The sequence below is a fragment of the Ammodytes marinus genome (assembly GCF_949987685.1).
Source record: "Ammodytes marinus genome assembly, chromosome: 22".
Classification (NCBI taxonomy): domain Eukaryota; kingdom Metazoa; phylum Chordata; class Actinopteri; order Uranoscopiformes; family Ammodytidae; genus Ammodytes; species Ammodytes marinus.
Genome location: NC_137226.1, coordinates 13,578,836 through 13,606,418, shown reverse-complemented (window position 1 = coordinate 13,606,418; position 27,583 = coordinate 13,578,836). Strand labels below are relative to the sequence as shown.

Genomic DNA, 27,583 nt, shown 5'->3' with positions numbered 1-27,583 from the left:
TTGTCATTCTTGCTTCATGTTGAATAACTCAGCACATCAGAGTTTACCAATAGGTAGGCGTAGAGGCAGTATGAATCATCACAGATAGTCATCCCACCTATGTCCTACGTTGCGCACTACAGGGCCTCGCCGTCACGATCACCCCAACACGAAAACCCTAACGCTGCTCCTCGCATAAGATGTGTCCGAAACGTAGACTGTAGGTCCGAGCCCCTCTTCGGAGACCCCTTCAGCCCGAGTTAACACGTCAGCATTTGGAGAAGGAAGACGTCAGTGCTGAACAACAATCGGCTCACAATGCGCAGTAGAGTCAAACGAACGCTGTGATTATTTTTTATTTTATGTTTCTTTCCGTCATACTTCCATCTAAAAATGTCAGGTAATATTTTTGAAAAATCGTGCTCTTCTTCGCAGTCCTTTGTGGAAACGAGGAGAAAATACACATTTCGTACTGGGAAGCAGCTGATTGTTTCATTAACAGGAAAATGTTTTAGAGCGTTTTACTTGATGTTTCAAATTGTTCTATGCTTTTTATGTAATGAATAACAGGAAAATCACACAGTATATTTCCTCAAAATATTGGCAGCCTTAGAAGGAACATTTAATCTCAAAAGATGAGCTGGTCAGATATAAGAAATCATGAATATTATTTTTCTTTCATGCAAAACTGGCAGTAAGTGTTTTTGTGAGATTTTATCTACCCACTGATTTCCTGACTTCACTAAAGAGTAGCCCTGCAGTGTATTTTTAAATGAAAAAAGTGATGCCGAAAGTAGGGATTCTTCCTCTGAATTGAATCTACATCTACTATCCTGATTTATTTATAAAGTCATAAGATAAGATGTTTTACAGAACTTTAGAAAAATGCAAAAATTAAGGAAATATGAAAGCTACGTAAAACAATGAACATCACATCTCGAGCCAGACACAGAAGCATGCACGCACAAACTCACAGACACAGACACACAGACACAGACACACACACACAGACACACACACACACACACACACACACACACACACACACACACACACACACACACACACACACACACACACACACACACACACACACACAGGCAAACACCCAGACACATTTGATGCTATGTACCCCACAATGAACCCTGGCTCCTAAGATGAATGGGGTTCCCACGCCTCTCCCAAGGAGTGCAGGGCACAGCCTCCTCCTCTGAGCATTCACACACACACACACACACACACACACACACACACACACAAAACACACAATGCACACACTGCAGATGGCCACACAGTCTTCCTCAAAAACACACAGATGCATTTGAGTACAACACAGAAGTGCGCAAACACACACTTGCAATGAGAATTACACATTTTAAAGTCATAAACAGACATACTTAAACATTGTATTATTTTTCGGGCCACTTACAGCTGTGATGAGCAGTTTAAAGATGCAGCTGTCTTTATTGCTTGTACTTCAGCAATTCACTATAAAAAGCTCCTAATTATTTGTTAAGCAGCAAACAGGAAGGTAAATGAGGTAAGATACGTATTTGGGATGATTTACTTATGTGTGTGTGTGTGTGTGTGTGTGTGTGTGTGTGTGTGTGTGTGTGTGTGTGTGCATTCGCGCTGCTGCATGTGTATGTGCATGTGACATGTGAGTGTCAACATCTGTGTCAGTTAATAAGGTTTGGTTTGCAGAGAGAATTTAAATGAAGCAGAAACAAAAGTTTGTGGGAAAATCTTAACATTTCATTTTCAAAGGGTTCAGCAAAACAAAGTCCTGGGTGTGTGGTTTTCCCATGAAAATATTTATGGAGCTTGCTTTCAATCTCTAAAGTCTAATTGTCAACTTAAAAATATATATATATATTTTTATATTTATTTTTGCATACATGCATAGTTCATAATTATAATACACTCAATATTTTATATATTTAATTATAATACTTGAAATACAATTTCTAAAATGTATTTTGCTATGAATTTGGATGGTGTGTGTGTGTGTGTGTGTGTGTGTGTGTGTGTGTGTGTGTGTGTGTGTGTGTGTGTGTGTGTGTGTGTGTGTGTGTGTGTGTGTGTGTGTGTGTGTGTGTGTGTGTGTGTGTGTTTGTGAGTGTGGTAAGCTGTAATATTTATTGATCAAATGTAATATTAATTTATAAAATTTGTAAAATGGCATATTATTTTAATAATATTTGTTACTATTAAAAATAATTTTAGTCGAAAATTGTGGATTTTTCTTTGTAAATTATTTTGATGCATTTATGTTTCTTATTACTCCATTGTTGCTTTTTATGGTTTTAAATATGTTAAGCAATTTCAGTTTTATTTTTATGTTGTGTAACTTAAATTGGACCACTTTAAAGAAGAAACAGTATTATTGCAGTTAATCAAAATTAAACATTGACCAAAAAGCCACAGCTGAATTTGTCATTTTAAATACACACTAATGTTATTCCCACTGGTGCTTTTTCTTGATAGATGAATCTTAAGCTTCTTTACCACTGGCCAGTATATGGTAATATCCATGTAGTTATCCAGTCTAAATTCAGCCCCAGCATACTGAGCCATGATCATTATAACATATGTTACATCAGCCCTAATGATATACTCAAGAAGCTGCTTGGCAGTTTTATGACCTGAGGGCTACATGGACACCTTTGTTTGTGTGTGTGTGTGTGTGTGTGTGTGTGTGTGTGTGTGTGTGTGTGTGTGTGTGTGTGTGTGTGTGTGTGTGTGTGTGTGTGTGTGTGTGTGTGTGTGTGTGTGTGTGTGTGTGTGTGTGTGTGTTTCTAATATATCTGCAGTATTTTGAGTGTGTGTGTGTGTATACATGCGTGTGTGTGTGGACATGCATGTGTGGTTATAACTATACTTAGGGGTCTGTTTTTCTCTTTCATATGCAGGCTAATTATTTGGGGATTACTTTCTGAATCTAGTCAGAACGCATTGTCAATGTTATTTCTACTTTCTATATTTTCAAATGTTTTTTTGATTTTATATTAACTTCCCACTTAGTGTGTGTGTGTGTGTGTGTGTGTGTGTGTGTGTGTGTGTGTGTGTGTGTGCGCGCGCACGATTCTCAATGTCAAAATAACTTTTGTCAGTTTTGCATCCTCTGGTTTCCTCTTCCAGCAGCCTTTAGGCACGCAACAAAATGAACACAGTTTGTCGTTAGTTTATTGAACTCAATCCGGCTCACATTGTTCCCAGCACAAGAGTGATGCGTCCCATCAAAAAGCAGCTCCGGCACGTTGTGTGTGTCATGTCATCTGAATCAGTAAAGTCTGTGGTGCGGCTCAAAGATAATCTCCACAAAGGAAATTAGTTGGGGAAAAAGGGGAAAGCAAAGCCGTCAGCCTAAAGGTCAAATGAAGATTAGAGAGAAACAGTACACGAGGGCACACCGGCTGGCACCCGGAACTGCACAAAGGCCTCATTGTCACGGGAGCCCTCGGCCCTGCACACACACTCTCCTTGCGTACTTGGGGAGATGCGACACCTGTTGGTGGCTTTGGTCAACTGCAGGCAGAGTGACCGGACACCTTCACAAGGCGAGAGTGGTGCTCAAATTGTTTAGTTTTGAGCACAATAGAGTAAGATGTCATTCCAAGGCACGTTAGATAGAGATAAGGTCACTGCTTTGATGGTGGGTCCCATTAATATAATATAAAAGTATAATACCATTACGCTTTCTACAGACGTAGAGATAGTTTGGCCTCCACCCGAATATCATGTGGGAGTATGGAATATAGTTTGTAGTTCAGATAGCACTGACAAATGTGCAACAGCAACATCTGTCCCTGTTGCTCTGGATTATCCACATAAAGAGTTGTCAATAGTTCACAGTGAAGTCTGTGGATTATCGAGACCACAACATTTTAAAATACTGTATGCAACAAAAAATTAAATTAAATTCTCCTCCATTGTATTAGGATGGGTGTTGATATCTCAGAGACCCATATTATCTTGTGTAATTCTTGTGAATCGACCCTTCAAGTGAAAGTGCTTGCCCCATGCAAACATGATACCTTGCTGTACACACATTAGCAGCAGTGTAAGTGAAGAGCAGTCTGCTGCATACCTTACATGCTTGGACATTAAGTAGCTAGCGTAGAGATTTGTGTGGCATTTATGGGATAACGAACCTGCAGTAAAACAACCGCAAACTGGTGCCTGCGTGTGAGGAGTCAAGGCAGTGACTCACTTTTATAAATTGGACCCCACGTCGCTTCCTCACGTCTCCCCATGTCGCTCCCTAGCTCAAGGGGAAACCACAGCAGAGCCGCAGCCTCTCCTGTCTCACACGGGAAACTCCCTGAGACAACCACAACCTGTATGACCTTTTCAGCCAAACACACACACACACTCACACACACACACACACACACACACACACACACACACACACACACACACACACACACACACACACACACACACACACACACACACATATTCTCATTTGCACAGATGGAGCATGATCGTCTTTAACTGACTATTTGTAAGTTATGTTAAAATTCCATCGACTTTGTGTCTGTTCACTTTAGAGCTGGAACCAAAGCGCCTATCTAACCACACGGTTTCCCTGCAGAATGCCAAACAAGATCCTTTGCAAATAATACGGACAGAAGACACTCTCTCTGGCTCTCTGTTGTTAATCATGCAAGCAAGCACCTGTAAATCCGCGCACACTAAACAGCTACGAATACTGCTTTCTCTGTTTGCGGTGCCATACACGTGTGACTGTGCAGGGTTGACGTGCCGAGTGCAGCGCTGTGGTTATGTGTAAGACAAGATGTGAAAGTCTGACCTTTTGACACCGTGCAGCAGCAGCTCACTCTCTCCTTTCGTTTGTCTCCGTCAGGCAGAGAGAACCTGAGAGGGGGCCGAACTGACAGAGCGCACAGACCTGAAGCCATCGCTGCACAGAGGAGGTGACCTGGGAAGTGTCAGTGACAACAGGAAAGTACAGTATTTCCACAGTCTTTCAATTAAAGCACTTTAAAAAAAATCAGTTTATGATACACGGCTATTTAAATCACATCAAAGTGGATTTCTTGTAAATGTAGACATAATGAAAAAATCACCCCAAGATATCTAGAAGAAAAAGAAGAAAAATTCCATCATCCATCTCAGAAACAACAAACAATGAACCATAAAACCAAACCTATGTTATTCAGAAAATTATCCATGTGTCTTCCAATTGAATATTATATCTCAAAACCTGACTCAATTGCTCACATAGCTTTCAACTCAAAGTCTTCACCAGAGAATATATTTCATATATGAGTCCTCATCATTTTTGAATGATAATAACTTGTCTTAAAATGGATTATAAACAAACTCAGTACAAACATACACTTTGTCGTTAATCTATAGTTCTGTTTCATGTGTTGTTATCTGAGTTTGTGTCCCCACAGGTCAACCATCAAGCGTGCGAACATAGAGACGTCGTGTTTGAGACAAACTGTCCTTTGGGGTGAGGTAGTAGGTTGTATAGTTTTAGGGTCATTCCCAAGCTGTCAGATGACTATACAACTTACTGTCTTTCCTGAAGCGACTGTCATGGCAGCATCATCGTCATCCTCACAAAGGAAGGGACAACTTCACCTCTACAAAGCTTTTTTATTTTAGTTTTTCACTTTATAATTGACCAACATCCAATATTTTTCTTAAATGTAATTTTTTTTTTTTTTTTTAACCTGAACTTTTTTTGTAACCTCTTTTGGCTAATAAAGTTTCAGAGTTTCAGAATCAATATGGCAAATGCTTTAACAACATGCCTCCTTTATCTGACGTGTGAAGTGACTGCATGTGACCGCTGGATCCAGATTCTCCTTCTACCTACCTTGGTGACTTAATGGTGTTCGTACAGGCTGAGGTAGTAGGTTGTGTGGTTTCAGGGTTGTGATTTTACCCCATCAGGAGCTAACTATACAACCTACTGCCTTCCCTGGAGGGCAACAATTCATCACAGGAGCACACAAGCTCTGTCACCTTTCTACCAATAACTAGTTAGCTAAACACGACTAACGAAAGGCTCTTGATTCCAAAGCTTTCATTGAATGGGTGAGTGGTGCCAAATCAATGTTTTAACTTTATACTGTTTCATGAATAAATAAAGACTGGGAAAATGTTGTAATAAGCAATGGCTGAAGTCTGATCCTTTCAATGTCTACTGAGTACTGAAGTTAAATGGTAAAGACTTACTTTGAATAGTTTCTTCTATAATCCTTGTAAGCAGCTCAGTATATTTCAACATGTGAATCCTAAAAGCCTCTATAGCCTAGCGTTCCACATGTAGGCATGTACTGTCAATTTAGAAGAATGCTCTTCAGTTTGTCTTTATTTTATAAAGGCAATAATTTGGGATTTGTCATGCAAGATGTTGAAAATTATTAAGATCAAAGGAAACATTAAAAAAATATTTGAATTAAATGGTGTCCGACAAATATTCAGCATTTTGTAATGCACTTCAGAGAGAAGTCACATTAATTTGAGCACATTCAAGTTGCATACCAAACTTCATCAAAGCTGATATCTGACTCACACAGTAGCCAACTAACTCAGTTTAGACTGATACACTGTACACAGATGAACCTCAAGATGGAGACAAATTGACACTTTGCTTTGCGCCCACACACAGTAGATGGCGCCAGATGTTATATGTGCATAACTTTAACTTCCAGGCACATTAGCTAAATGAATTGAATAGAAGGCTTTGAAGTTATGAAGACTATGGAATAAAGACAAATCAACAGGAATGGAAGTTTGTACAAAATATTTTAGATTTTTTTTAGGAAAACTATGGACAAACCTGTATGGTGCTGCTCAAAACATAATTTTGCTGTAGTAGATATTCCCTGGACATACTGGTTCCAGTTAATAAATAACACTTCCACAACTAGTGGCAAATGTATATTGTCACTTGTTATTTTATATATTTATGTTTTAATTAGATGCTCATTTAATAAATAAAATACAGATAAATGCAGTTGTATCATATTGATTTTAAGTAAGAGAAGCAGGCACCTATAAGAAGTGTTTTTAAAATGTGGACTGAATAAGCCTGCGTTAAATATGCACCTAGTAGCCTACCTTCGTTGTATACATGCAGAGCATGACCCTTATAATGTGCAGGTAATATTTTTCTTGTTTACATCAAATTAGGAGTTGTGGGCAATGGCTAGGAACACACCTCACCCAATAGCCTACAATAATGTATTAGGCTTAACTCACCGATAGTATAACATGCATGTTTATTTAAACATCTGGGAGAGTAATATAGGCCTAATAGAATATGTTTGTACAGGAATATAGCCTAGCAGATTTATTGTTATTTGTAGGCTACTTTATGACATAGGCCTACTGTATGACATACAGTGTAGTAGGCCTATATGCAGCGGGGAGGAAGTGATCACTGACTTAAGTAAGAGTAGTGGCAATACTGCTGTATAAAAAATATATCCTTTCATGTTCATTGAAAATGACACCTACATGAAGTAGCTAGGCTAAACCGACCAGAGAAATGGTGCCTATGAATGTGATGCTACTTCATAATTAGTTTGCTATTAAATAGCCTATCATATAGCCTAGGTTACATAACATTACGCAGGCTGCATAGCAGGTCTTCAAGTGGTTTGGCATTTTATTGTGAAATACCATCGTCTTATTGAGCATAGCAACATTGTGTAGCCAGTGGTTCTCAATTATTTTCTGTCATGCCCCCCCTAGGGGACAGAATTTTTTTCGCGCCCCCCCTAAATTGAAATACTATTGAGAACCTGCTAATATTTATTTATTTATCTGTACAAAACCACTGTGTTAAATTAGCTGAGATAACTTCTGCAGCAAAAAAAAATCAAAGTTCAATTTATTAGCTCAATTTGTAACATTTAAACAAGACTGCTCAGTCTGTGTGAATCTCAGGACAGAGAAACAAGAGCAAATGATTCACTGAGGTTTGCATTTCATTCAACACATGTTTAAACTGTAAACATAGTCAAGGTGGTGTTTTTTATTATTATTATAGGCCAATAGGCCTTCTGTGATGCGATAACCAATAATTCATTAATGTTATTATTAGTCTACTTGCTTGATTTCTTTTAAAATAGCCTAAAGAGACACTTGGAGACACATGTGGACAATCATTTACTGCAAATCGCGGCCTTTCGCGCGGATATGACCATACACATATGGTCATATATTTTGGTCAGTTGGAAATCAAGGCAGCCCGCGCCCCCCCTGACAACTCACGGCTCCTCCCCAGGGGAGCGCGCCCCACCATTTGAGAAGCACTAGCCTATGGGCCTATGTAATCTGTGGACATTTTAATTTCTATAAGGGATGTACAGTGGCTCCATTGTAAATAATGTCAGAGACGATCAGCTGACTTTTATTTTGTTCCATCATAGCCAATCAGGCAGGAGGGTTGTGTTCACTGACTTGACTCGTGTAGTTACGGAGACAGCGGGCATCAGAGCACGTTGCACACCAACCCCCGGTCCAGCTCCATCACCGACCGAGCCGTGACGTCTCGAGACACCGTGAAGTGAACGCGTCCCCGCCATGTCCATTGGTGGAAAGCATAGGTGTGTCAGGGGTGTGTGTGCGCGCTGTGTCGCCGTTACGTCGCAAAGTTACTTCCTGCTGCGGAGGGTGAACGGAGTTTTGACAGCACGGAGGGAGGCGATCGACGACACAAGTTTTTCCCTCTCTCTCTATCTCTATTTGCAGAGCCGATCAGTGGATCAGTGTGTCTGAGCGTCCTGGGACCTATCACCTCCCTCCCCCTGGTTACAGACAGCCGTCCGTCCCGGCAGCAGCGCCTAGATATGCTTCGGATAGCAGCTTCTGAGGTATTTAATACCTTTATTTAAGATCTGTGCTGTTATGAAGGTCTAATTAACATGTCTTTTCAATTGTAGGCTACATGAATACAAAGTAGCCTAATGTCAATTGATCTTAAAGAAGCACAAGTGAACAGCCTATTGCCTATTGTAGCTGTCTATAAAGAAAAAGAATCCATGTTCTCAGTTTCTTATTGTGTGATGCGACTGAGCCTCACCTGAATTTCCTGAATAGTGAAGTCTTCACCTGCTTAACAAACACATGGTGTCAAGGAACTGTTTCATTCTAAAGAGTGGACCATGTTTACTTGTTAGCCAGTCTCTCGGCTTCACTTTACAGTGCAGAAGTACCACCAAGACAGATACCTAAACAATGACGTCTGTAGGCCTACATTTACTTTTAGTGCAAAAGTAGGTTTTGGGGGATTTATTTGGATCGTGTGATACATAATTGACCTTGTCAGCAGAGAACATACACTGATTGAGCAGAGGGGGAGTGACAAATCCACTTGCAAATGTGCACTGACAGGTGACAACAAGCTGAGATCTCGTATAGTAAACAGCAAAGATATATCCTGCAGCTGCACCAAAATGCCAATGCATAATTTTTTGATTTTCTCATCTTTTGATCTCCTCTGTTGTATATCCCTGCTGTAATCTGCTAACATGCTCTGCTGAGTGCAGCTGACTTGCCCCTTTAGAGCAGCTCCTGTTTCCTCTTCCCCTGTGACCTAAAGATAGAGCCCTCTCTGTCTGGGATTATTATAGTTCCTGTGGGATTTAAAACACAATGTCATTTAGGGTAATGAGGAAACATGAGCTGGGCCTCTGCCGGTTGTCTATGAAATGGGAAATAATAGTCGCGTCAACCCAGTTGGGAGTTATTTGTCGAGGTTTTGTTAATAACAAACAAAAAAGAGACCCAGGACGGTTATATTGTATGAAAGAGATGGGCACAAGTTACACACCAGGTGACTGGCAGCTGATTCACACAGTTAAATCTTCACAACACTGTAGGGGAAACAGAGGAAGAAGTGGCAGATGGCTGATGCGTATGATTATTTTTATTAGCTATTTATTTTAACCTATCTTCTGATTATTTCTAGAGTAATACATTCACTGGTTGGTCTATAATATAAATCAGGAAAACAGTGGGAATGCGCATTACGAAATCCTAGAGCATGAGGTGTTGACATCAAATTACTCTTTCTTTTTTTCTTTTCTTTTTTTTTACTCAACAGTCCAAATATTGAATTTACTGTAATGCAACCACAAAAACTCAAGCAAATTCTCCCCATTTGAGAACCTGGAACTATTAAGTGTGTGGCATTTTTACTTGAAAAACTACTTAATCCATTTTCTTTGAAAAAAAGTATTACTGATGAATAAACTAATGTGATCGGATCATTGGTGTTTTGGATGCAACACAGCCACAGTGCAAGCAAAAATGAAGGGGGAAAATACATCCTTGGCTAGAGATGCAAGGCAAAAGGGGGGTTAACGTTTTGGGATCAACTTGTTGCAGTGAGGTTCAAATGCTACAATATTTGCTGTGTGTTGCAAAGAAAAACACATTTGCCCAACATGAAATCTCTGTCGAGAGTGCCATCAAGTTTCTCAGATGGCACACACACTTGTGCATCAAAGTAAGCAGCTCAACAGACCAGTTAGGCAACATTGAGTCAACAACTGTCTCAGTCTCAGTCATCGTGGTCTCCACAGACTGCATACTAGACGATATGTCTAGTATGCAAGCCTACATTTTCTTGACACAACATCACTTTGGCTTTCTGTCAGGACCTGTCCCTTGACATGCTGCAACAACCCAATGAGTAAATAAACAAGAACAAGCACGCTTTGCTCAATCACGATCTCACCGTCTGCCCTCTTGGGTTGACAGAGTCCACATTTTGTTTTTTTATTATTACATTGTTTACTCAGACAGATAAAGAGAGACCCTTTTTGCCTTTTTATTGTCATGATAATGTCCTCAACGGCGAAAGCTAAGGGTTGCACAATTCCACATCAGCTAATGTTTCCCCTTCACAGATGCGTGCAGCTGTGTAAACTGAGATTTTACATTGAGCTCCATGGAGCTCTGAGATGGCCCCCACAGCCAAAACTCTCTGTATATTAAATCAGATATTTGATAGGGATTCCTGCTTGGATGGTTGAATTGATTTTTTGCGTTATAGCGCAGATTAAATTTTATTGTAATGTTGTAAGAGCAAAGATTAAGAAAGTTTAAAGGTGCACTGCAGTTTCAGGGGAGTGAGGTTTGTTTACATTTGCAGAACATGGAGTTATTTTAGACAAAATATTTACTCTAAATGCAATTCGTAGTATTGAAGACGCCTGACACCAAATGTTTTGTTTAACAACAATGTGAGCCCTTCTGCTGTAAACAACAGTGAAAGAGTTACTTTTCTGGTAGCTTTTTTACTCTAAGTGTTTCAGGGATTACATGTTCTTGTTAGGAAAGTGTGTTATTTCAGTTATGAGAATATACCTTAGAAAATGTTCACTTCTCTGACACACCCAAAATAACATCTTGCACCTTTTAAACTGAGGGAAAAATCCCATAATTTTTTTAAAGGCAAATTGCTAATTTTCTGCCTTTTCTTTCCTGCAATTGTTGTATACATGAACAAATCATTCCTAACGAGAAGAGGATTTTCAGATAGTATCAGTGCCAAGCCAATCAGCCTACGGAACAACAAGGGTAACATCTGCGGCCATGAATTACTGGAAGTTGGAGCGAGCTCTATAGAACATGAGCGTTGGCCGTGGCGCTGGCTGTGATGGCTCAAACAGATGTCCTTTAACCCCCGTTATGAGCAGCTGGGACCTCCACCAAACTCCCTCCCACGTATACATACTTTAAGATCCACAGTGCGAGGACACAGACAGGAAGAAACAAAGTGACTTAAAGCCGCGTGTCCATATACACTGAGTAGGCCTATGTTCTCACTGTAGTCTCAGGAGCATCAGGGTGGGTCAATAAATCAATGTCGGAGCATTGTAACAAAGTGTGCTTTGGCTGGGCAGGTTGGAATTTAACCTGTGAATAATGCGCTGGAAATTATGCGCTACTGTTGACTCTGTGTGTCGCTCACCCATTTAACAATCACCTTCACATTCTGAACTGAGCAGCCTCACCTCTGGCATTGCTGGATTAAGAGTTATACCCGTCATAACAGTCTGCAGTTAAATGGGCTCGGACAGACATGCCATGACTTATTTTTGGGGTTTGTTCACGTATGTCATATTTGATCTAAAATCATGTGAAACCTACAGTGGAAAGCATGCATTGTTGGGGATGGACGTCCCAAATGTGGAAGCAAAAGAAGCCCTTATGAGCTGAAACACTTTTAAGGAACACCAAGGGTTGAATGAAAATGCATGTCCTGATTAGATCATTGGGAAATAATCAGTGTCAGGAGGTCCCTGCTAACTTCAGTCTTTCTCTGTTGATTGATGACCCAAGTTAACGCTAGTAGCCCCCAGAAGCTACAACTTCAGCATCCTTTTTCCTAAAGAATGGGTTTCATTTTTCCACACTAGGAATGTTCAATAGGGATGATCATTGTGAAAGATATGCAAAAAAAATCATTCAACAGACAGACAGATGCAAAAATCATATCAAAATCAAAAGTTCATTGATGTTAACAAAGCCCAACATTGGTTGGACCCATGCCAGAGATGTTAACGGCTACTGCAGTATGTAAATGGAAGGCAAAATCTCTGACAGCTGATCAATCCGCATAAATCATCATGTCCCCCAACCTTAATCCATGCAAAAATATAAGTCATACAGGAGTTTTTCAAAACACTGAGTTTTTAAAGTTCAGAATTGTGAGAAGAACTTTTCAGCCGGCTTAGTGGAAGGGAATTTTGTTTGCCAAACATGAGCAACAACTAACAACCCTTTACCCAGAGAGGCCTGTCTGATGTCTCATGGAGGTCTGGAGAAATTTAAGCACAAAAGTTGGTTTTGAAAAGGGTGGGGACAGACATGTCAAGAAAAACATTAGGAAAAAAACTCCCTCAGAAGCTTGCACCCAATCCAAAGCTTACCCGAGGTCTCTCTGGAGCAGGGCGTTTTGAATCTCACGACCAATCTAATGTGTGCTTCAGGATTGTCCAGTATCACCCATTGACCTGATCCTAATTCTCTCTCTCTCTCTTTCTATCTCCTCTCTTATCACAGTCTGGTGAGTGAGGGGTTGTTCCTCCCAGGTTTGGTTCCGTCTCAACCATGGCAGGGGATCTCTTTAGCCCACCGTCCCCACTGGGGGATTCCCTGCTGGACAGTCCTCTGTGCGGTGACTTGATGGAGGATCTTCGTGACATCTCCCAGTCCATAGGGGACGACACGCTGGGGTTTGATTTCCCAGAGTACCATAGCCCCGGCTCGGGTTCTGAGAGCTCCATCGCGCTCGGTGAGTAGTCAGGTGGCAAGGAAAGGGAAGTGTTAAGAGGAAATGTCACAGGTGGACATGAGGTACAAAAAAGATAACTTATATATATAAAAAAAATGGACAACAAGGAGGTCCTTTGCTATTTTAGTTTTTTCTAAGCTTCTGACAGATAATGTAGAATCATTACAACACTGACGTGATCTTTTGATACCACATGTAAATGCACAGCAAAAGGTCTATAAGGTAAACACTGTTGATTGACTGGCTGATTAGTTACAAAGATTAGTTACAGCCCAAGTCCTTTCTCTCTTTGTCTCCTTGATGATCTTGTCTCCAAATTCCTCAGCAGCACTTGAACAAATGACTCGCATCCTTCTGTAATTTCAACTGAAATTTTTTGAGTCTGCAGGAGACACTTACCTAATATACTCAAGCAGACACAGGCATGTGTGATAGGAATACTCAGTGTGGGATGTGAAACACCCTTTCTTCGTTTAAAGTGATTTGCAACATAAATAAATATAGGTATTCTTATAGCCGCTGTAGCTTTCCCCCCATTGTACTAGTGTGTACCTTTTCTACCATTGCCCTCTGCTCATTGGCATCATGCTGTTAATACTAGGGATATTCTCTCATAAAGTGTAGAAACTGTTTTTAGTTTGTGCTTGTGAATGACGTTCAACGTTGCAAGTTAAAATGTAATAATATAATATTTTAAATGAATGCAGGAAGCCAAATCATTATGCTAACCTGTAGAGAGTCATTCAATCTCCCTACTTTACATAGTCAAAAATCTAATTTGTTCAATCCAAAACAAATCGTTAGCTCACAAGCAGTAAGCTGACATACATTTTGGCTTATACTCAAGTGTCGCTCCTGTCCGAGTCAGCATTTTGAAGACTTTCCCCAGATTACTTAAAGACCCCACTATCCAACTGAAATGAAAAGTAGGCTATTCCAATGGCTGGACAAGTGAAAATGCTGAGCTATGGTAAGATAAGCTAACTGGCTGCTTGCCGTATATCTCTACGCTGAGTCATGCTGAATGAGTGGCAACAACCGTCTCATCCAAAACGTTGCAAGCTATTGTCAATCTATAACTAAGAACTCGGTGTTACCTGCTTGTCTTGTTGATCATTTATTGTTTTTTAGAATAATCGTAATATCTTTTTTTAAGTTGGGAATTTCTTAATCCTGAATTTGAATTACAGACACCTTGACCCCAGCCTCTAGTCCTTCATCGGGGGGGTGTGGAGCAGCGCCGGGCCCGGACGAGAACTCCAGCCCCCTGAACCTGGAATGCCGGGTGTGCTCCGACAGGGCCTCAGGCTTCCACTACGGAGTGCATGCCTGTGAGGGCTGCAAGGTGAGACACACGGCGGACTAAATCGGGCATGGTGCAGCTACTTTGGCTACTAACTGCATGTATGTACTGACGCATGCACTGGCATACTGCACATATTAAAGCGAGAGAAGGCATGCAAAAGTTTCAAATACAAACACAAAGGCGTATGTATGCAATCCCTATCAGATCGGTGATACTGTGAGTTGCAAAAGCCGAATGTTGTTTGTCTTTAGTGTCCCTTGTAGCTGTGCAACTGTATCAGAGGTGAACAACAGCACACAATCACAGACACAGACACAGACACACACACACACACACACACACACACACACACACACACACACACACACACACACACACACACACACACACACACACACACACACACTTGTACACATACATAACTGCACAGGCGCACACCCAAGCACATACAAAGCCCGGCATGCAGAGGCACCTGACCTGGAGGCCAGTGGAAAGTTTCTGAGACACCGATCATGTGAGGTGGGGGTTATGGTGGCCTCGAATGACTTGTCACCTCTCCCTTGCTTGGCAAAGAGCCTAACTGGGTGACGACAACCCTCACAAACACACACGCACACACGCACGCACGCACGCACACACACACACACACACACACACACACACACACACACACACAGAGACACAGATGGAGCCACTGCTGTGCTTTTATACTAATAGTAAGAAAAATTAGGTTTGCATATATTACTTAAACAGTCTAATCATTATAAAAGTATTAAAATGTCAAATACTGTTTAAAAAAATGTATATAGAGTGTGTGTGGTGTTCAAGCAAGTAAAGGATCATCGTTGCATTGTTTCTCAAGCCACGTGAGCCCGTTGTAGTCATACCTTGTTATGCCTATGGCTTTGTTTGCTATTTTTGCATGACTTTTAAATGTTTGACCTTGCCTGCTTTCAAGTTTTCTCCCACCAGCCACAGTGCCACCTGGAAACTGTGTTTGCTTTGTGTAACTGCAGCTACATAATGATGTAGAAATCCGGAGTGTTGTGGTGCCGGTGTGAGACCTTTGAAGTCAGACAGAGTTGTTTCAGTTGCTCGCTCCTTTTTCGCCCCCTGAATCTGTTTTTCTCGCTCATCTGGACTGCCGCTGTGCCTTCAGTTTCACTCTATAGGAGATTAGAAGAAATGAACCATGGCAGCAGGCAGAAGATTGCACATTTCTCAGTTGTCTGTCCAAGTTTTGCAATATGTCCTGTCAGTTGCACAATGCACATCTGTGTGTTTTTTTTTTAGTTCTGCTCCAACCGGCCATCTCCCTGCAGGAGCCTGGTTTACATCTCATTCATCAGAGTCAACTGAAGTAATGCTCGTCATCTGGTCAGGGCCCAGTGCCAGACAAGATGACACAGTTCTAAAGTAGGGATGCAATGGCACTGAGCTGTTGGACGGTGCACACGTGAGAGGTATATTTTGAACGCACTATGTTCCCTATATTGCCCCCTGATGGAAAAAATTTGGCTTGTGATATGCAACAGTCACAGTAGACGTTTTTATGTGCCGGACAGTCTCTGCATATCATTTTCAACACCTCTCTTTGAGAGAGGAGCGCCGCTGAGTAGGGAGAATGTGAATGGAATGTGCCGTGATGCGAGGGCTTAAGTCGGTGGCGATGACGCCTTTATTGAAACGCTTATTTTCGTTCCCAGAGAGGCGTTTGCCCTTAAGGACACACTGCACACAGTAGATCTATCTGCTGAAGTCTTTAGCTTCGTCACTCGGCTGTCACAGCTATATATCACTGGCTGCGTCTGTTCACCCCTATGCAGACATGTGAAGACATGCAATGCTGTAAACACACACATCTGTTTCTTCCCGCTGTGTACAGCTCGGGCTGTTTTGTGAAGTATTCTTGACGAATCATATGTTGCTTAAAGAGATCCTATTATACTACTTTTCTGGTTTTAATTTCTTGTTAAAAACTGCTATAGAGCAACCTGACACGAATCACATCACAAAAAACTATGTAGATTTTCGGGACACTCTTCCTCTTACCCTAGCGAGCACAGCAGTCTCTCTCTACACACTGCTTTGAGCTTCTCCGCCCCTCCCCCCCTGCTGCAAACCCCACTCTGTTGTGATTGGTTACCTTCCTTCCAGCAGCGGGAGATTTTCAGGAAGGTGGGGGCATGCAGCCGGAGCTTGCCTGAGCAGCATTACCATACATGGAAACATGACAGAAACTACCCGGAAATTTTAACAAGTTAGTTCTCGACCGGCTGCCATAGTGTTTAGTGCTCTGCATAGCCACCCCAGACGGTCAGCAGGGAATACGTCGAAATGCATGTACGTAATTATTTGATACTCTAGTATGGTTAAACATGACCATAAGTCATTATAACAACGTTTATAGGTCATAAAAGTCGAAAAGTATCATAGGTCCTTTTTAACTATGTGCCTGGACCACTCAGTGGTTTCATGAAGATTACAGCTAGTTCTTACCCCCACCAAACTAGATTTTCTGCGTGTCATACATACACCCCTTATAACAACACTTCAACATGAGGGCGGATGAGACCTTCTGTGAGATGATAGCCGAGAGATTTTGTGACCGTACGGCTCCACATACAGTATATTGAAATAAAATAAAATGTTCCCTTTCTCGACGGTGATGGATGAGAAATGTCTTCCTGACTGAGACATAAGTGATGCACAAGGGTGTGTATGAGTGAAAGTCAAAGTATCATGTGTATTGGCAAATGTGTGACATCTGTTGGCCTGGGTTGGCCCACTGCCCTGTATCTCAGATAGGCCTTTCACACCGCCGCAAAATCGGCGCTAGTTCTGGGCTTGTTCGGAGTTAGAGCCAGTGTTTTGGTTTCACACCGCCAGAGAGCCTGCTCCGGGCCGTAAAAACCGGGGGAACTCATACCACAGGATTGAGCAGGGTTTGATAAGAACTGCTTGCGCGAACGGTTGGGGGAGGGATTATCCTGACCAACCAGAGCAACTCAAACCTCATGCCCGCCATATTTAAAAACACCGCTACTACGAGACGTAAACATAACATAATTACCGAACGTAGCGATCAAATTGACCGGCGAGAATACGCTGTATGGGTCCTGTTTGCTTAAGAAAGCAAAGCGAGAGCCAACAAGTGTAAAAATAAGACGTATTCGCCGCTGTTGTTGTGCTTAAAGCTAGCGGTAGCTTTAGCGTTAGCCACAAGAGCAGCGGCATCGGGTGACGTACACACACGTTTACAGTGACGTCATGACGTTGCTCTCTTGCCGGCTCCATGGCTGTCTCCGGTCGATGTGAAACCAACCGGTTCATAACTGGGATAAGGCTGTAACCAGTTTTGAACTGACCCCAACACCAGCCTGGAACTGACTCTTGGTTCATTTTGGTGTGAAAGGCCTAAGAGTGTGGTTGCAGGGCTGTAGGATGTCTTGTTTAATCAGGGTCCTACCAGTGCTAAAAATGAACTGAATGCATGTACAGTGTTATGGATAGATTTCATGGATAGATACTAGATCATCACTCTTAATCCTCCTGTAGTCCTAAGAATAAATAAATGGCCTGTTGTTCATGAGTGGGGGACGGGTGTTTGAATTATTGGACTTCCTGGACTTTGGGAAATGGCATTTATAAAATAATTTACAGTTCAAATTATGTAAAATTAATAGTTATAACGTTTCCTGTTAGCTAAAGCGGTGAGTGAAGCCTGGCACACACATGGCAGAGGTGATTGGCAAACTCAATCCTGTCTAAGTAGAGGAATACAGAGAAAGTTATAAGAAAGTTATTACACTTAAAGAAAGTTATTACAAGGACAGTGTTTCCTAAATGATAAAAATAGTAATAATAACCACAATATCCAGCAAGCATAACACTGTGAGAGGTCTTTATTTGTTTCTTCAAATGCAAGGCAAGGGGAGTCAGCAGAACATAAAGACATTGCAACAGCTCAAAGTAGATAGTTACAGTGTTTGTCATTCTGCCTCTAACCAGGGTTTCTTCCGGAGGACCATCAGGCTAAAGCTGGAGTATGATAAGTGTGAACGCAACTGCAAAATCCAGAAGAAGAACCGCAACAAGTGCCAATACTGCCGATTCCACAAGTGCCTCTCTGTGGGAATGTCCCACAATGGTAAGGCCTGAAACCTCCCATCGAGCTTTGGGTTAGTAACAGCCCAGCATAGTTGTCCAGCAGAGGATAATGGTAAAGGCAAACGTAACAGTAGAACAAGCCACTCTGTATGGGTGACTATATAATAGATAATTAACAACAGTGATACAAATAAATACAAAAATACTGTAATAAAAAATATAATTTTAGTAATAAATACAGAAATAAATAAACAATAGAATAAATAAATAAGTACATGTTGAAAATAAATATGGAAATAAATCATTAAATACATTAATACATAAATGAAAAAACAATAAAAAAATGTATTGCAACATTTATTTATTGTTGTATTCACTTCAGCATTTATCTATTTATTCATTATTTTATTTCATGTATTTATCTATCTATCACTTTATTTATTTATTTATCTATCTATCATAATGTCAGATATAGTCCTCCATAGCTAACATCAGTACACAACATTCTCTTACTCAAGCCTTCACACATTAGCCTACTGGTCATACCAGACAAAGTAAGGCTGTAGCAGCAAAACCATGTTTTTGTATGTATTTATTTGGGTAAGGTTGTGTGTTTTTTTAATTACACTTTTACATTACATTTTTAAGCCAGTTGAAGATAATTGTTGCTTTGAAGTGTATATTGGCGATCGCTGTGATTATCAAAACAAATCAATAACTGAAATCCCAGTGTTCATTCACCTCTATAGCAATGGCGGAACTAAACAGTAAGCATGCAGTTATACAAAACTCTGCTCGCAACACTCTCACTCAACACCATACTATACAGTAAGTGATAGTATGTTCTTTACAACAACAGCAGGACATGTCTCTCTGTTTCTTGGCTCCGTTTCAACATGTTTTACATTGACTGGGGTTTTTAGACCAGTGTCCTGCCGGAGCCTGCTTGACATTGAGAAAACACAGGCCCATAAAGCTCCACATCTGGCCCGTCATCTGCACTGACTGCTGAGGGGGGTCATTGGGTTCGTTACGATGGCTTCCCACTGCACACACACACACTGCAGACAGAGCACACTCAGAGAAACCCGAGAGGAAGAAGACATGTTGTCTTCAGATGAGAGAAAATAGAACACTAGATCTGTGTGTGTGTGTGTGTGTGTGTGTGTGTGTGTGTGTGTGTGTGTGTGTGTGTGTGTGTGTGTGTGTGTGTGTGTGTGTGTGTGTGTGTGTGTGTGTGTGTGTGTGTGTGTGTGTGTGTGTGTGTGTGTGTGTGTGTGTGTGTGTGTTATGTTTACTGTGTTACTAATGTGTCTGATGTCACATACAGTCATATGAAAAAGTTTGGGAACCCCTCTCAGCCGGCATTATAATTGACTCTGCTTTCACAAAAAAAATATAAAAGTGGTATGTCTTTAATTTACCAGGAACAGCTAAGTACTGGGATGTTTTCCAAACAAAGATTTTTTGAAAAGCAGTATTTGGTTGTATGAAATAAAATAAAATGTGAAAAACTGGCTGTGCAAAAATGTGGGTACCCTTGTGGTTTTGTTGATTGTAATGCCTGTAACAGCATGTAAAACTGATGACTTTAAACACAAAGTTGGTTGGATTGTGTTGTTAAGCCTTGAACCTCATAGAAATGTCTGTTTAATCATGAGAAAATGTATTTTAGGTGCCTAAATGCAAGTTGCACTTCTCTTTGACTCTCTGCTGAAGTGAGACAGAATGGGATCATCAAAACAGCTCCCAAAAGATCTGAAAAACAAAGATTGTTTATTGTCATGGTTTAGGGGAAGGCTACAAGAAGCTTTCCCAAAGGTTTCAATTGTCAATTTCGACTGTAGGGAACGTTGTCAGGAAATGGAAGGACACAGGCACAGTGGCAGTTAAACCCAGGCATGGCATACCAAGAAAAAAACAGGAGCGGCATAGGTGGAGGATTGTGAGAATGGTTGCACACAACCCACAGATCACCTCCAAAGACCTGCAAGAACATCTGGCTGCAGATTGTGTATCTGTACATCGTGCAGCAATTCAGCGCAATTTGCACCAAAACATCTGCTTTTTATAAAGACCAAATAACTTAATTTTTGTCTCATCAGTCCAAAGCATTTTCTTCCAATATGAATCTGGCTTGTCTAAATGAGCTTTTGCATACTCCATGCAACTGTATCTGTGGCGTGGGCGCAGAAAGGGCTTCCTTCTCATCACCCGGCCATACAGATGTTTTGGTGCAAATTGCACTGAATTGTTGAACCATGTACAGATACACAATCTGCAGCCAGATGTTCTTGCAGGTCTTTGGAGGTGATCTTTGGGTTGTGTGCAACCATTCTCACAATCCGCCGCATATGCCGCTCTTGTACTTTTCTTGGTCTGCTAGACCTGGGTTTAACTGCAACTGTGCCTGTGTCCTTCCATTCCCTGACAACGTTCCTTACAGTAGAAATTGACAATTGAAACCTTTGGGAAAGCTTCTTGTAGCCTTCCCCTAAACCATGACAATGAATAATCTTTGTTTTTAAGATATTTTGGGAGCAGTTGTGATGATCCCATTCTGTCTCACTTCAGCAGAGAGTCAAAGAGAAGTGCAACTTGCATTTAGGCACCTAAAATACATTTTCTCATGATTAAACAGACATTTCTATGAGGTTCAAGGCTTAACAACATAATCCAACCAACTTTGTGTTTAAATTCATCAGTTTTACATACTGTTACAGGCATTAAAATCAACAAAACCACAAGGGTACCCATATTTTTGCACAGCCAGTTTTTCACATTTTATTTTATTTCATACAACCAAATACTGCTTTTCAAAAAATCTTTGTTTGGAAAACATCCCAGTACTTAGCTGTTCCTGGTAAATTAAAGACATACCACTTTTATATTTTTTTTGTGAAAGCAGAGTCAATTATGCCGGCTGAGAGGGGTTCCCAAACTTTTTCATATGATTGTATTTTCATTGTTAAATAAAAAACCCTACTATTTATTAAGAACACTTCTAGCTGTTGTTAACTCTGATTTGTTCTTTGCCCTAGCCATCCGGTTCGGTCGGATGCCTCAGGCTGAGAAGCTAAAGCTTAAGGCAGAAAGCAAGATGGTGGAGAAAGAGGTGGCAACCCCAATGCTGGCCGACCACAAGATTCTGGTCAGGCAGATCCATGAAGCGTACATGAAGAACTTCAACATGAACAAGGCCAAAGCTCGGCTCATACTCACCGGAAAGACCAGCAAGCCGGTAAATGGAAAGACGTTTTAAAATGTGTTTTCTTCTGTGCAATTTATTTCATATAAATCCCAATTACTATTTCGAAAATATAAGATAATCTTTTACATGTGTTTGTAATTCAGTTCAAGCCTTTGAGCGTGGTCATGTTTTTATTTTATAGTTCAGTTATATTTAAATTCAAGGAAATCCACTGCTGAAAAGAAAGCTTTTCCGTACAAGCTTGGAGTACAAGGGGAATTAATCAATTGTCAGATCTAATTTCGCACAATAGGGTTCAACCATTCACAGAACTTCAGAATAAATTCAAACTGTCAAACCAAGAATCGTTTAGATATTTACGGTTAAAAAACTGGATAATGGAAAACTTTAATTTACATTATAATTTGGTTCAAGGACCATTTGAGGAGGTTATGTTTAAAAAAGGAAAGAAGAAACAGTTAATTGGTAGCATATATAATATTCTTTTGAAGGAAGAATCTAAACACTACTCAATGCATAAGCTCTATGAAAAATGGAATAAAGATCTCCAATTCAAAGAAGCCAATATAAAATGGAAGAAATGCTTGTATCTTACAAATAAAATTACCACAAATGAAAATCTCAGGTTAATACAATATAAACTGATGACAAGAATATATTATACTAGAGATAAATTACATAAGTTTTATGCTGACTCCTCTGACCAGTGTGTGAAGTGTGGCTCTCAAGACTCTCTCATACACGCCTTTTGGCATTGTATGAAAGTGAACAAAGGTTGGAATGAAATCCAAGAATGGATATCAACCATTTGTAAAACAAAAATGCAGTTCTCAGCTCAGCTGTGCATTTTTCAGAACCCCGAGGGTGTAAGGTACCCTATGGGATGGCAAATTATGTTTTCTTCCCTTGTTTACAAGAAACTAATTTTAAAATACTGGAAAGATGCAGAGGCCCCTACATTAAAGAACTGGAAAGAACTTATGAAATATTATCTGACCATAGAAAATACATTATCCGAAGACAACAACAAAACAAATCAATTTAATGAAGTATGGAAACACATCTAGGAGGCACTATGAGAAATAAAGCTTGTAGCATTGCTGAGAAGGGAGGGGGGAACTACAGTGGAGATCACAGGACATGGATTTTTCTTTTTGTGTGTCTTTAAATGTTACGTGTGTGTGTGTGTGTGTGTGTGTGTGTGTGTGTGTGTGTGTGTGTGTGTGTGTGTGTGTGTGTGTGTGTGTGTGATCATGCAATAATGAACAACATACACATTTGTCCTTTTTCTTATTTTAATTTTTTTTCTCTCTTTTCTTAGTTTGTATGTATTGTCTGGTGTTGTTTGTTTGTTTGTTTGATTATTGTTACAAAAAAAACAGAATAAAAAGAATTATACAAAAAAAGAAAAGAAAGCTTTTCCAATAAAAAAGAAAAAAAAGTTACTTAAAAGCATGATGTTTCCAAAGTCAACGTAATTAGGCTACTGTGTTAAATAATCGTGATCTAAATATCAATCAAAATACTAGATGATGATTTTTGTCATAATCAAGCAACCCTATTCTGTATCCTCACATACTAATGTCCTCTCTGCTCTTGTCTTTCTACCAGCAGCCGTTCATCATTCACGACATGGAGACGTTCCAGCTGGCGGAGAATACGCTAGCGGTCCACATGGTGAGCGCTGACTACCCAGAGCCTGAGAGCGGCCTGAGAGCCGGGGACGTGGTGCTGGCTGTGGGCTGTGGAGACCTCCAGCAGAGGGAGGCTGAGGCCAGGCTCTTCCACTGCTGCCAGAGCACCTCGGTGGAGACCGTCACAGAGCTGACCGAGTTCGCCAAGGCTGTGCCGGGTTTCCAGAGCCTGGATTTGAATGATCAGGTGGGTTTAGGAGACACTGTGTCCGTCAGTCCGTGGAAAAGGTCACCTATTGTGCAAAAGGAATTTTTTTCATGTTTTTTTTTAACATTAATATGTGTTCCCAGTGTGTCTAGACACTCCAAACGTATGAGGATAAACCACCCTCTCTCTTCCTTTCACCTCCACCTTTCTGAAAATCTGTGTCCAAAAACCAGATGTATCTCCCATTATGACATCATAAGTGGATAAGCCACGTCCCCTCATTACCAACCTAACTAACTAATCTAACTAAAAGCTAGCAGGGCAAATCAGAGCAGACTGGGCTTTTATAAAGGCGGTGCTCGAAGAGACAGGGGCTGAAAAGAGAAGATTTAGCAATGGCACTGTGAGAAATATAGTGAGTTTTTTTGGGAAATTTCACCGTGAAAACATTTTCTAGTAGAAACCTAAATTACAATTTTTAACCTGAACATTAGCATAATATTTTACCTTTTAAATTTTAGGTAAAAAAAAGTAAAAAGAGAAAGACAAAACAAGCACATCTGATTCGTCCTGTGGCTTTCTTACCCTGCCCTTCTAGGTGACTCTCTTGAAGTACGGTGTCTACGAAGCCCTCTTCACCCTCCTGGCCTCCTGCATGAACAAAGATGGCCTCCTGGTGGCCCGCGGCGGAGGCTTCATAACACGAGAGTTCCTCAAGAGCCTCCGGCGGCCATTCAGTGACATGATGGAGCCCAAATTCCAGTTCGCCACACGCTTCAACTCACTGGAGCTGGACGACAGTGACCTGGCCCTTTTTGTGGCCGCTATTATCTGCTGTGGAGGTAACTCACTTTGTGTGGAACGTTTTATTTAATGTGGCTAAGAGGAACTCTCTGTTTTTGTTGATTCTGGTAAGGCAAGGCAAGTTTATTTATATAGCACAATTCAGACACAAGGCCATTCAAAGTGCTTTACAGGGGCAAGATTACAATACATAATACACATTCGTGGCACCTTCGGACAAAAGCTAAAGTGTTTATCAATACTAGCCTGAAGAGACCAGCCTGACCTGGAGCGACCTTCATATTCGTTTCTCTTCCGCCAAACTTTTGACCTGACCCCTCCTCATGGAGATCAGAGAAGGCCAGACTGATTTATGGGAGAGAAACAAATGTGAATCTCAAGCAAGATCTCATCAGGCTATGTGCCGGCGGTGCATGCATTTGTTTAGGAAGTGAGTGAAAGAGATAGAGCGACCACGGGGTGCACTGTGATGAGGTAAAGTATTTGTATGTGACTATGTAAGATTAAAAATGGTAATATGAAAATGGTGAAGCAAAGTAATCTTTAAATTAGGACCTTTCGGGAAACACAGGATGTTCCTGGGAAATCAGCAGAGGCATTATTAATAATAACTATATAAAAATAGTATTGTTTTCACTGATGGTCTCGTTTGCTGTTGCAGGTCATTCGTGATCATCAGAGGAATATTTTTACTGTTTCATAAACATTTGAAAGGTGCTTGTAGGAGTTGTGCAAAAAAATAGGAAAAAAACTTTGCCAGAAACTGAGAGTCCTCCTTCTTGAGATTCCTCTTCTGTTAATCCCTTGCCCTCCAGATCGCCCTGGCCTGGTGCATGTTCCTCCAGTGGAGAAGCTGCAGGAAAGCATCGTCCAGGCCCTACGGCTCCACCTGCTGGCCAACCACCCCGACGACAACTTCCTCTTCCCCAGGCTGCTGCAAAAACTGGCCGACCTCCGGGAGCTGGTCACAGAGCACGCTCAGCTGGTGCAGGATATCAAGACAACGGAGGACGCTGCACTGCACCCGCTCCTGCAAGAGATATACAGGGACATGTACTGAGAAGATAATCATGAACAGGGTGGTTAAAAGATTAATATATGCCGATCAAAACCCGGATGTACATGAAGAGATTAGAGCTTCTATCAAGCATATCAATGTACTGTGGTTAGCTTATTGTGCAGCTACTATGGATGCACGCTGCTGTGAACTGCAGGGGTTGCATAGAGACCATGTGACTTTCTACTGGAGTTAACTTTACTGAGGCAGCTCTTGTATGTGGCGTGGAGAGAGGACACAGCAGGGGGGACAAATGTTTGGTCTTACACCATAGATGTGTAAAGGTATTTGTTTAAGTGCATAACTTCAAACAACATATTGCACTTGATTGGGTCCTGGATCTACTCAACGGACACAAGTAGCCTACTCGTCCAACACTAAATAGGGAGTAGGCCATGCAAATTTGCACAGCAATTAAAATGGGTGTTCACATAAACCCGGACATGACTGTGTAAGTACTAATTTGAACAATTAGTTGAATGACGGTAAAAGCAGACCATCAATAACATGTTTTAACGAGGCAACTGAAAATGAAATTATGTTGTGCAAAAGTGCCATATTACAAACTGTTTTGAAAGCCATTAGGATTTGGTTCATATCATTGTCATCATGTCCTTTTATTTTGTACTTCTGCCTGATCTCCCTTTACTGTTACGTGTGTGAGTGGTTTAAAAAAAGAAAACACACACACACACACACACCTGCATCAGTATTCATCAAGTGCCACAATGTTTCAGTGCCCGGGCTTTTGTTTTGGCCACACCTTATACTGTAACTTCACCACATAACAAATACATTATAGAGTGGTGTTTTTTTTTAGTTTTTTTTTACCATAGGGTATATGTGTAACTATTTAGTTGGACCAGCGAATGTTCTTACATTGTGTTAAATCGTGTATCATGAGCAGTGGTGCATTTAGGCAGGCAATGGACTGAAATTAGCCTTTTTTTCTGCTGTAAGCAACCTTTTAATATCTTTTAATTTCATGTGTTATGGATTTTTTTTAATCCTACTGCTAATGCAACATGATAGCTCACATAACCTATTTTTTTCCTCCTTGTTTCATCCAAATCCTGCCATTACGACACGTTGTTTTTCAGAACAAAAATGCATTGGCCAGTATTGAATATTTTGACCACAAACATAGTCTGTTAAGCTGGTTTATGTTTTATTTTGTAAATAGAACAAGAATGTGGTGACCACAGAGAAAGGGATGTGTGTATCTGCAGACAGTAGAGCAGGCCTCAAGGAGAGGAGCTGATCGTCTTATTTGCTGTACTGTGAATTCATCTCCCTATGTAGTACTGAGACATATTTTCTTGTCATAGGCTAATGAAATGGTTATATTTTTTATCGTGTACAGTGCAATGAACAGTAAAAAAAATTGTTTAGCTGTTTCAGTAAAATTAATAATGTCATGTTGTAGCCTAAAATAAACTAATATATTTCACTGAGTTTAAAAAAAAACTTATTTAGGCCTACCGGCATAATGAGGCCAGTATTATCTGTTTATCTGATTTAGACTTCAATGTAGATACTTGAGCCAAAGCAGGAAAAGCACAGGTGGATTAAATAATGTTACTGGTAGCTTTGGTGTCCAGACACATCTGTGTTTTAGATAAAACATGTATCGTTTTACTTTTTTTAAATGTACAGATGATCTTTTCACTTGAACTTGTTCGCTTTATTTTCATAGCCTAATTAATTAATACGAATATCAATCATAATGAATTCATTTTAGGCACCTAAATAGCATACTGGGAAACTCAGATGTGATATTATAGACTATAAATATCTTAATAAATATAAAATACGACGACAAAGATGTGTTAAATTAAAAAACTGTCGACATGTAGGTACTATTTTTAATTAAATAATAATAATAATAATAATAATAATAATAATAATAATAATAATAATAAATATTTTATTCAGATGCTATATTCTTTGCATTTTTCCTCACCCCCAGTCCAC

At 40.5% G+C, this 27,583-nt stretch overlaps 1 protein-coding gene across 2 annotated transcripts; it reads left to right on the top strand.

Annotated features, from left to right (window-relative positions):
- Positions 1-8,584: 8,584 nt before the first annotated feature.
- Positions 8,585-27,064, top strand: pparaa (peroxisome proliferator-activated receptor alpha a). 2 transcript variants are annotated; one of them, XM_080050904.1, is made up of 8 exons: positions 8,585-8,846; positions 13,048-13,279; positions 14,470-14,624; positions 18,597-18,735; positions 21,737-21,936; positions 23,521-23,787; positions 24,347-24,590; positions 25,368-27,064. In XM_080050904.1, exons 2-8 carry the CDS (start codon positions 13,096-13,098, stop codon positions 25,610-25,612), a joined length of 1,434 nt encoding a protein of 477 aa, XP_079907030.1. In that variant the 5' UTR covers positions 8,585-8,846; positions 13,048-13,095; the 3' UTR covers positions 25,613-27,064. The 2 variants fall into 2 exon arrangements, with proteins under 2 accessions (XP_079907030.1, XP_079907029.1); XM_080050903.1 differs by having other exon boundaries at positions 23,518-23,787.
- Positions 27,065-27,583: the final 519 nt, after the last annotated feature.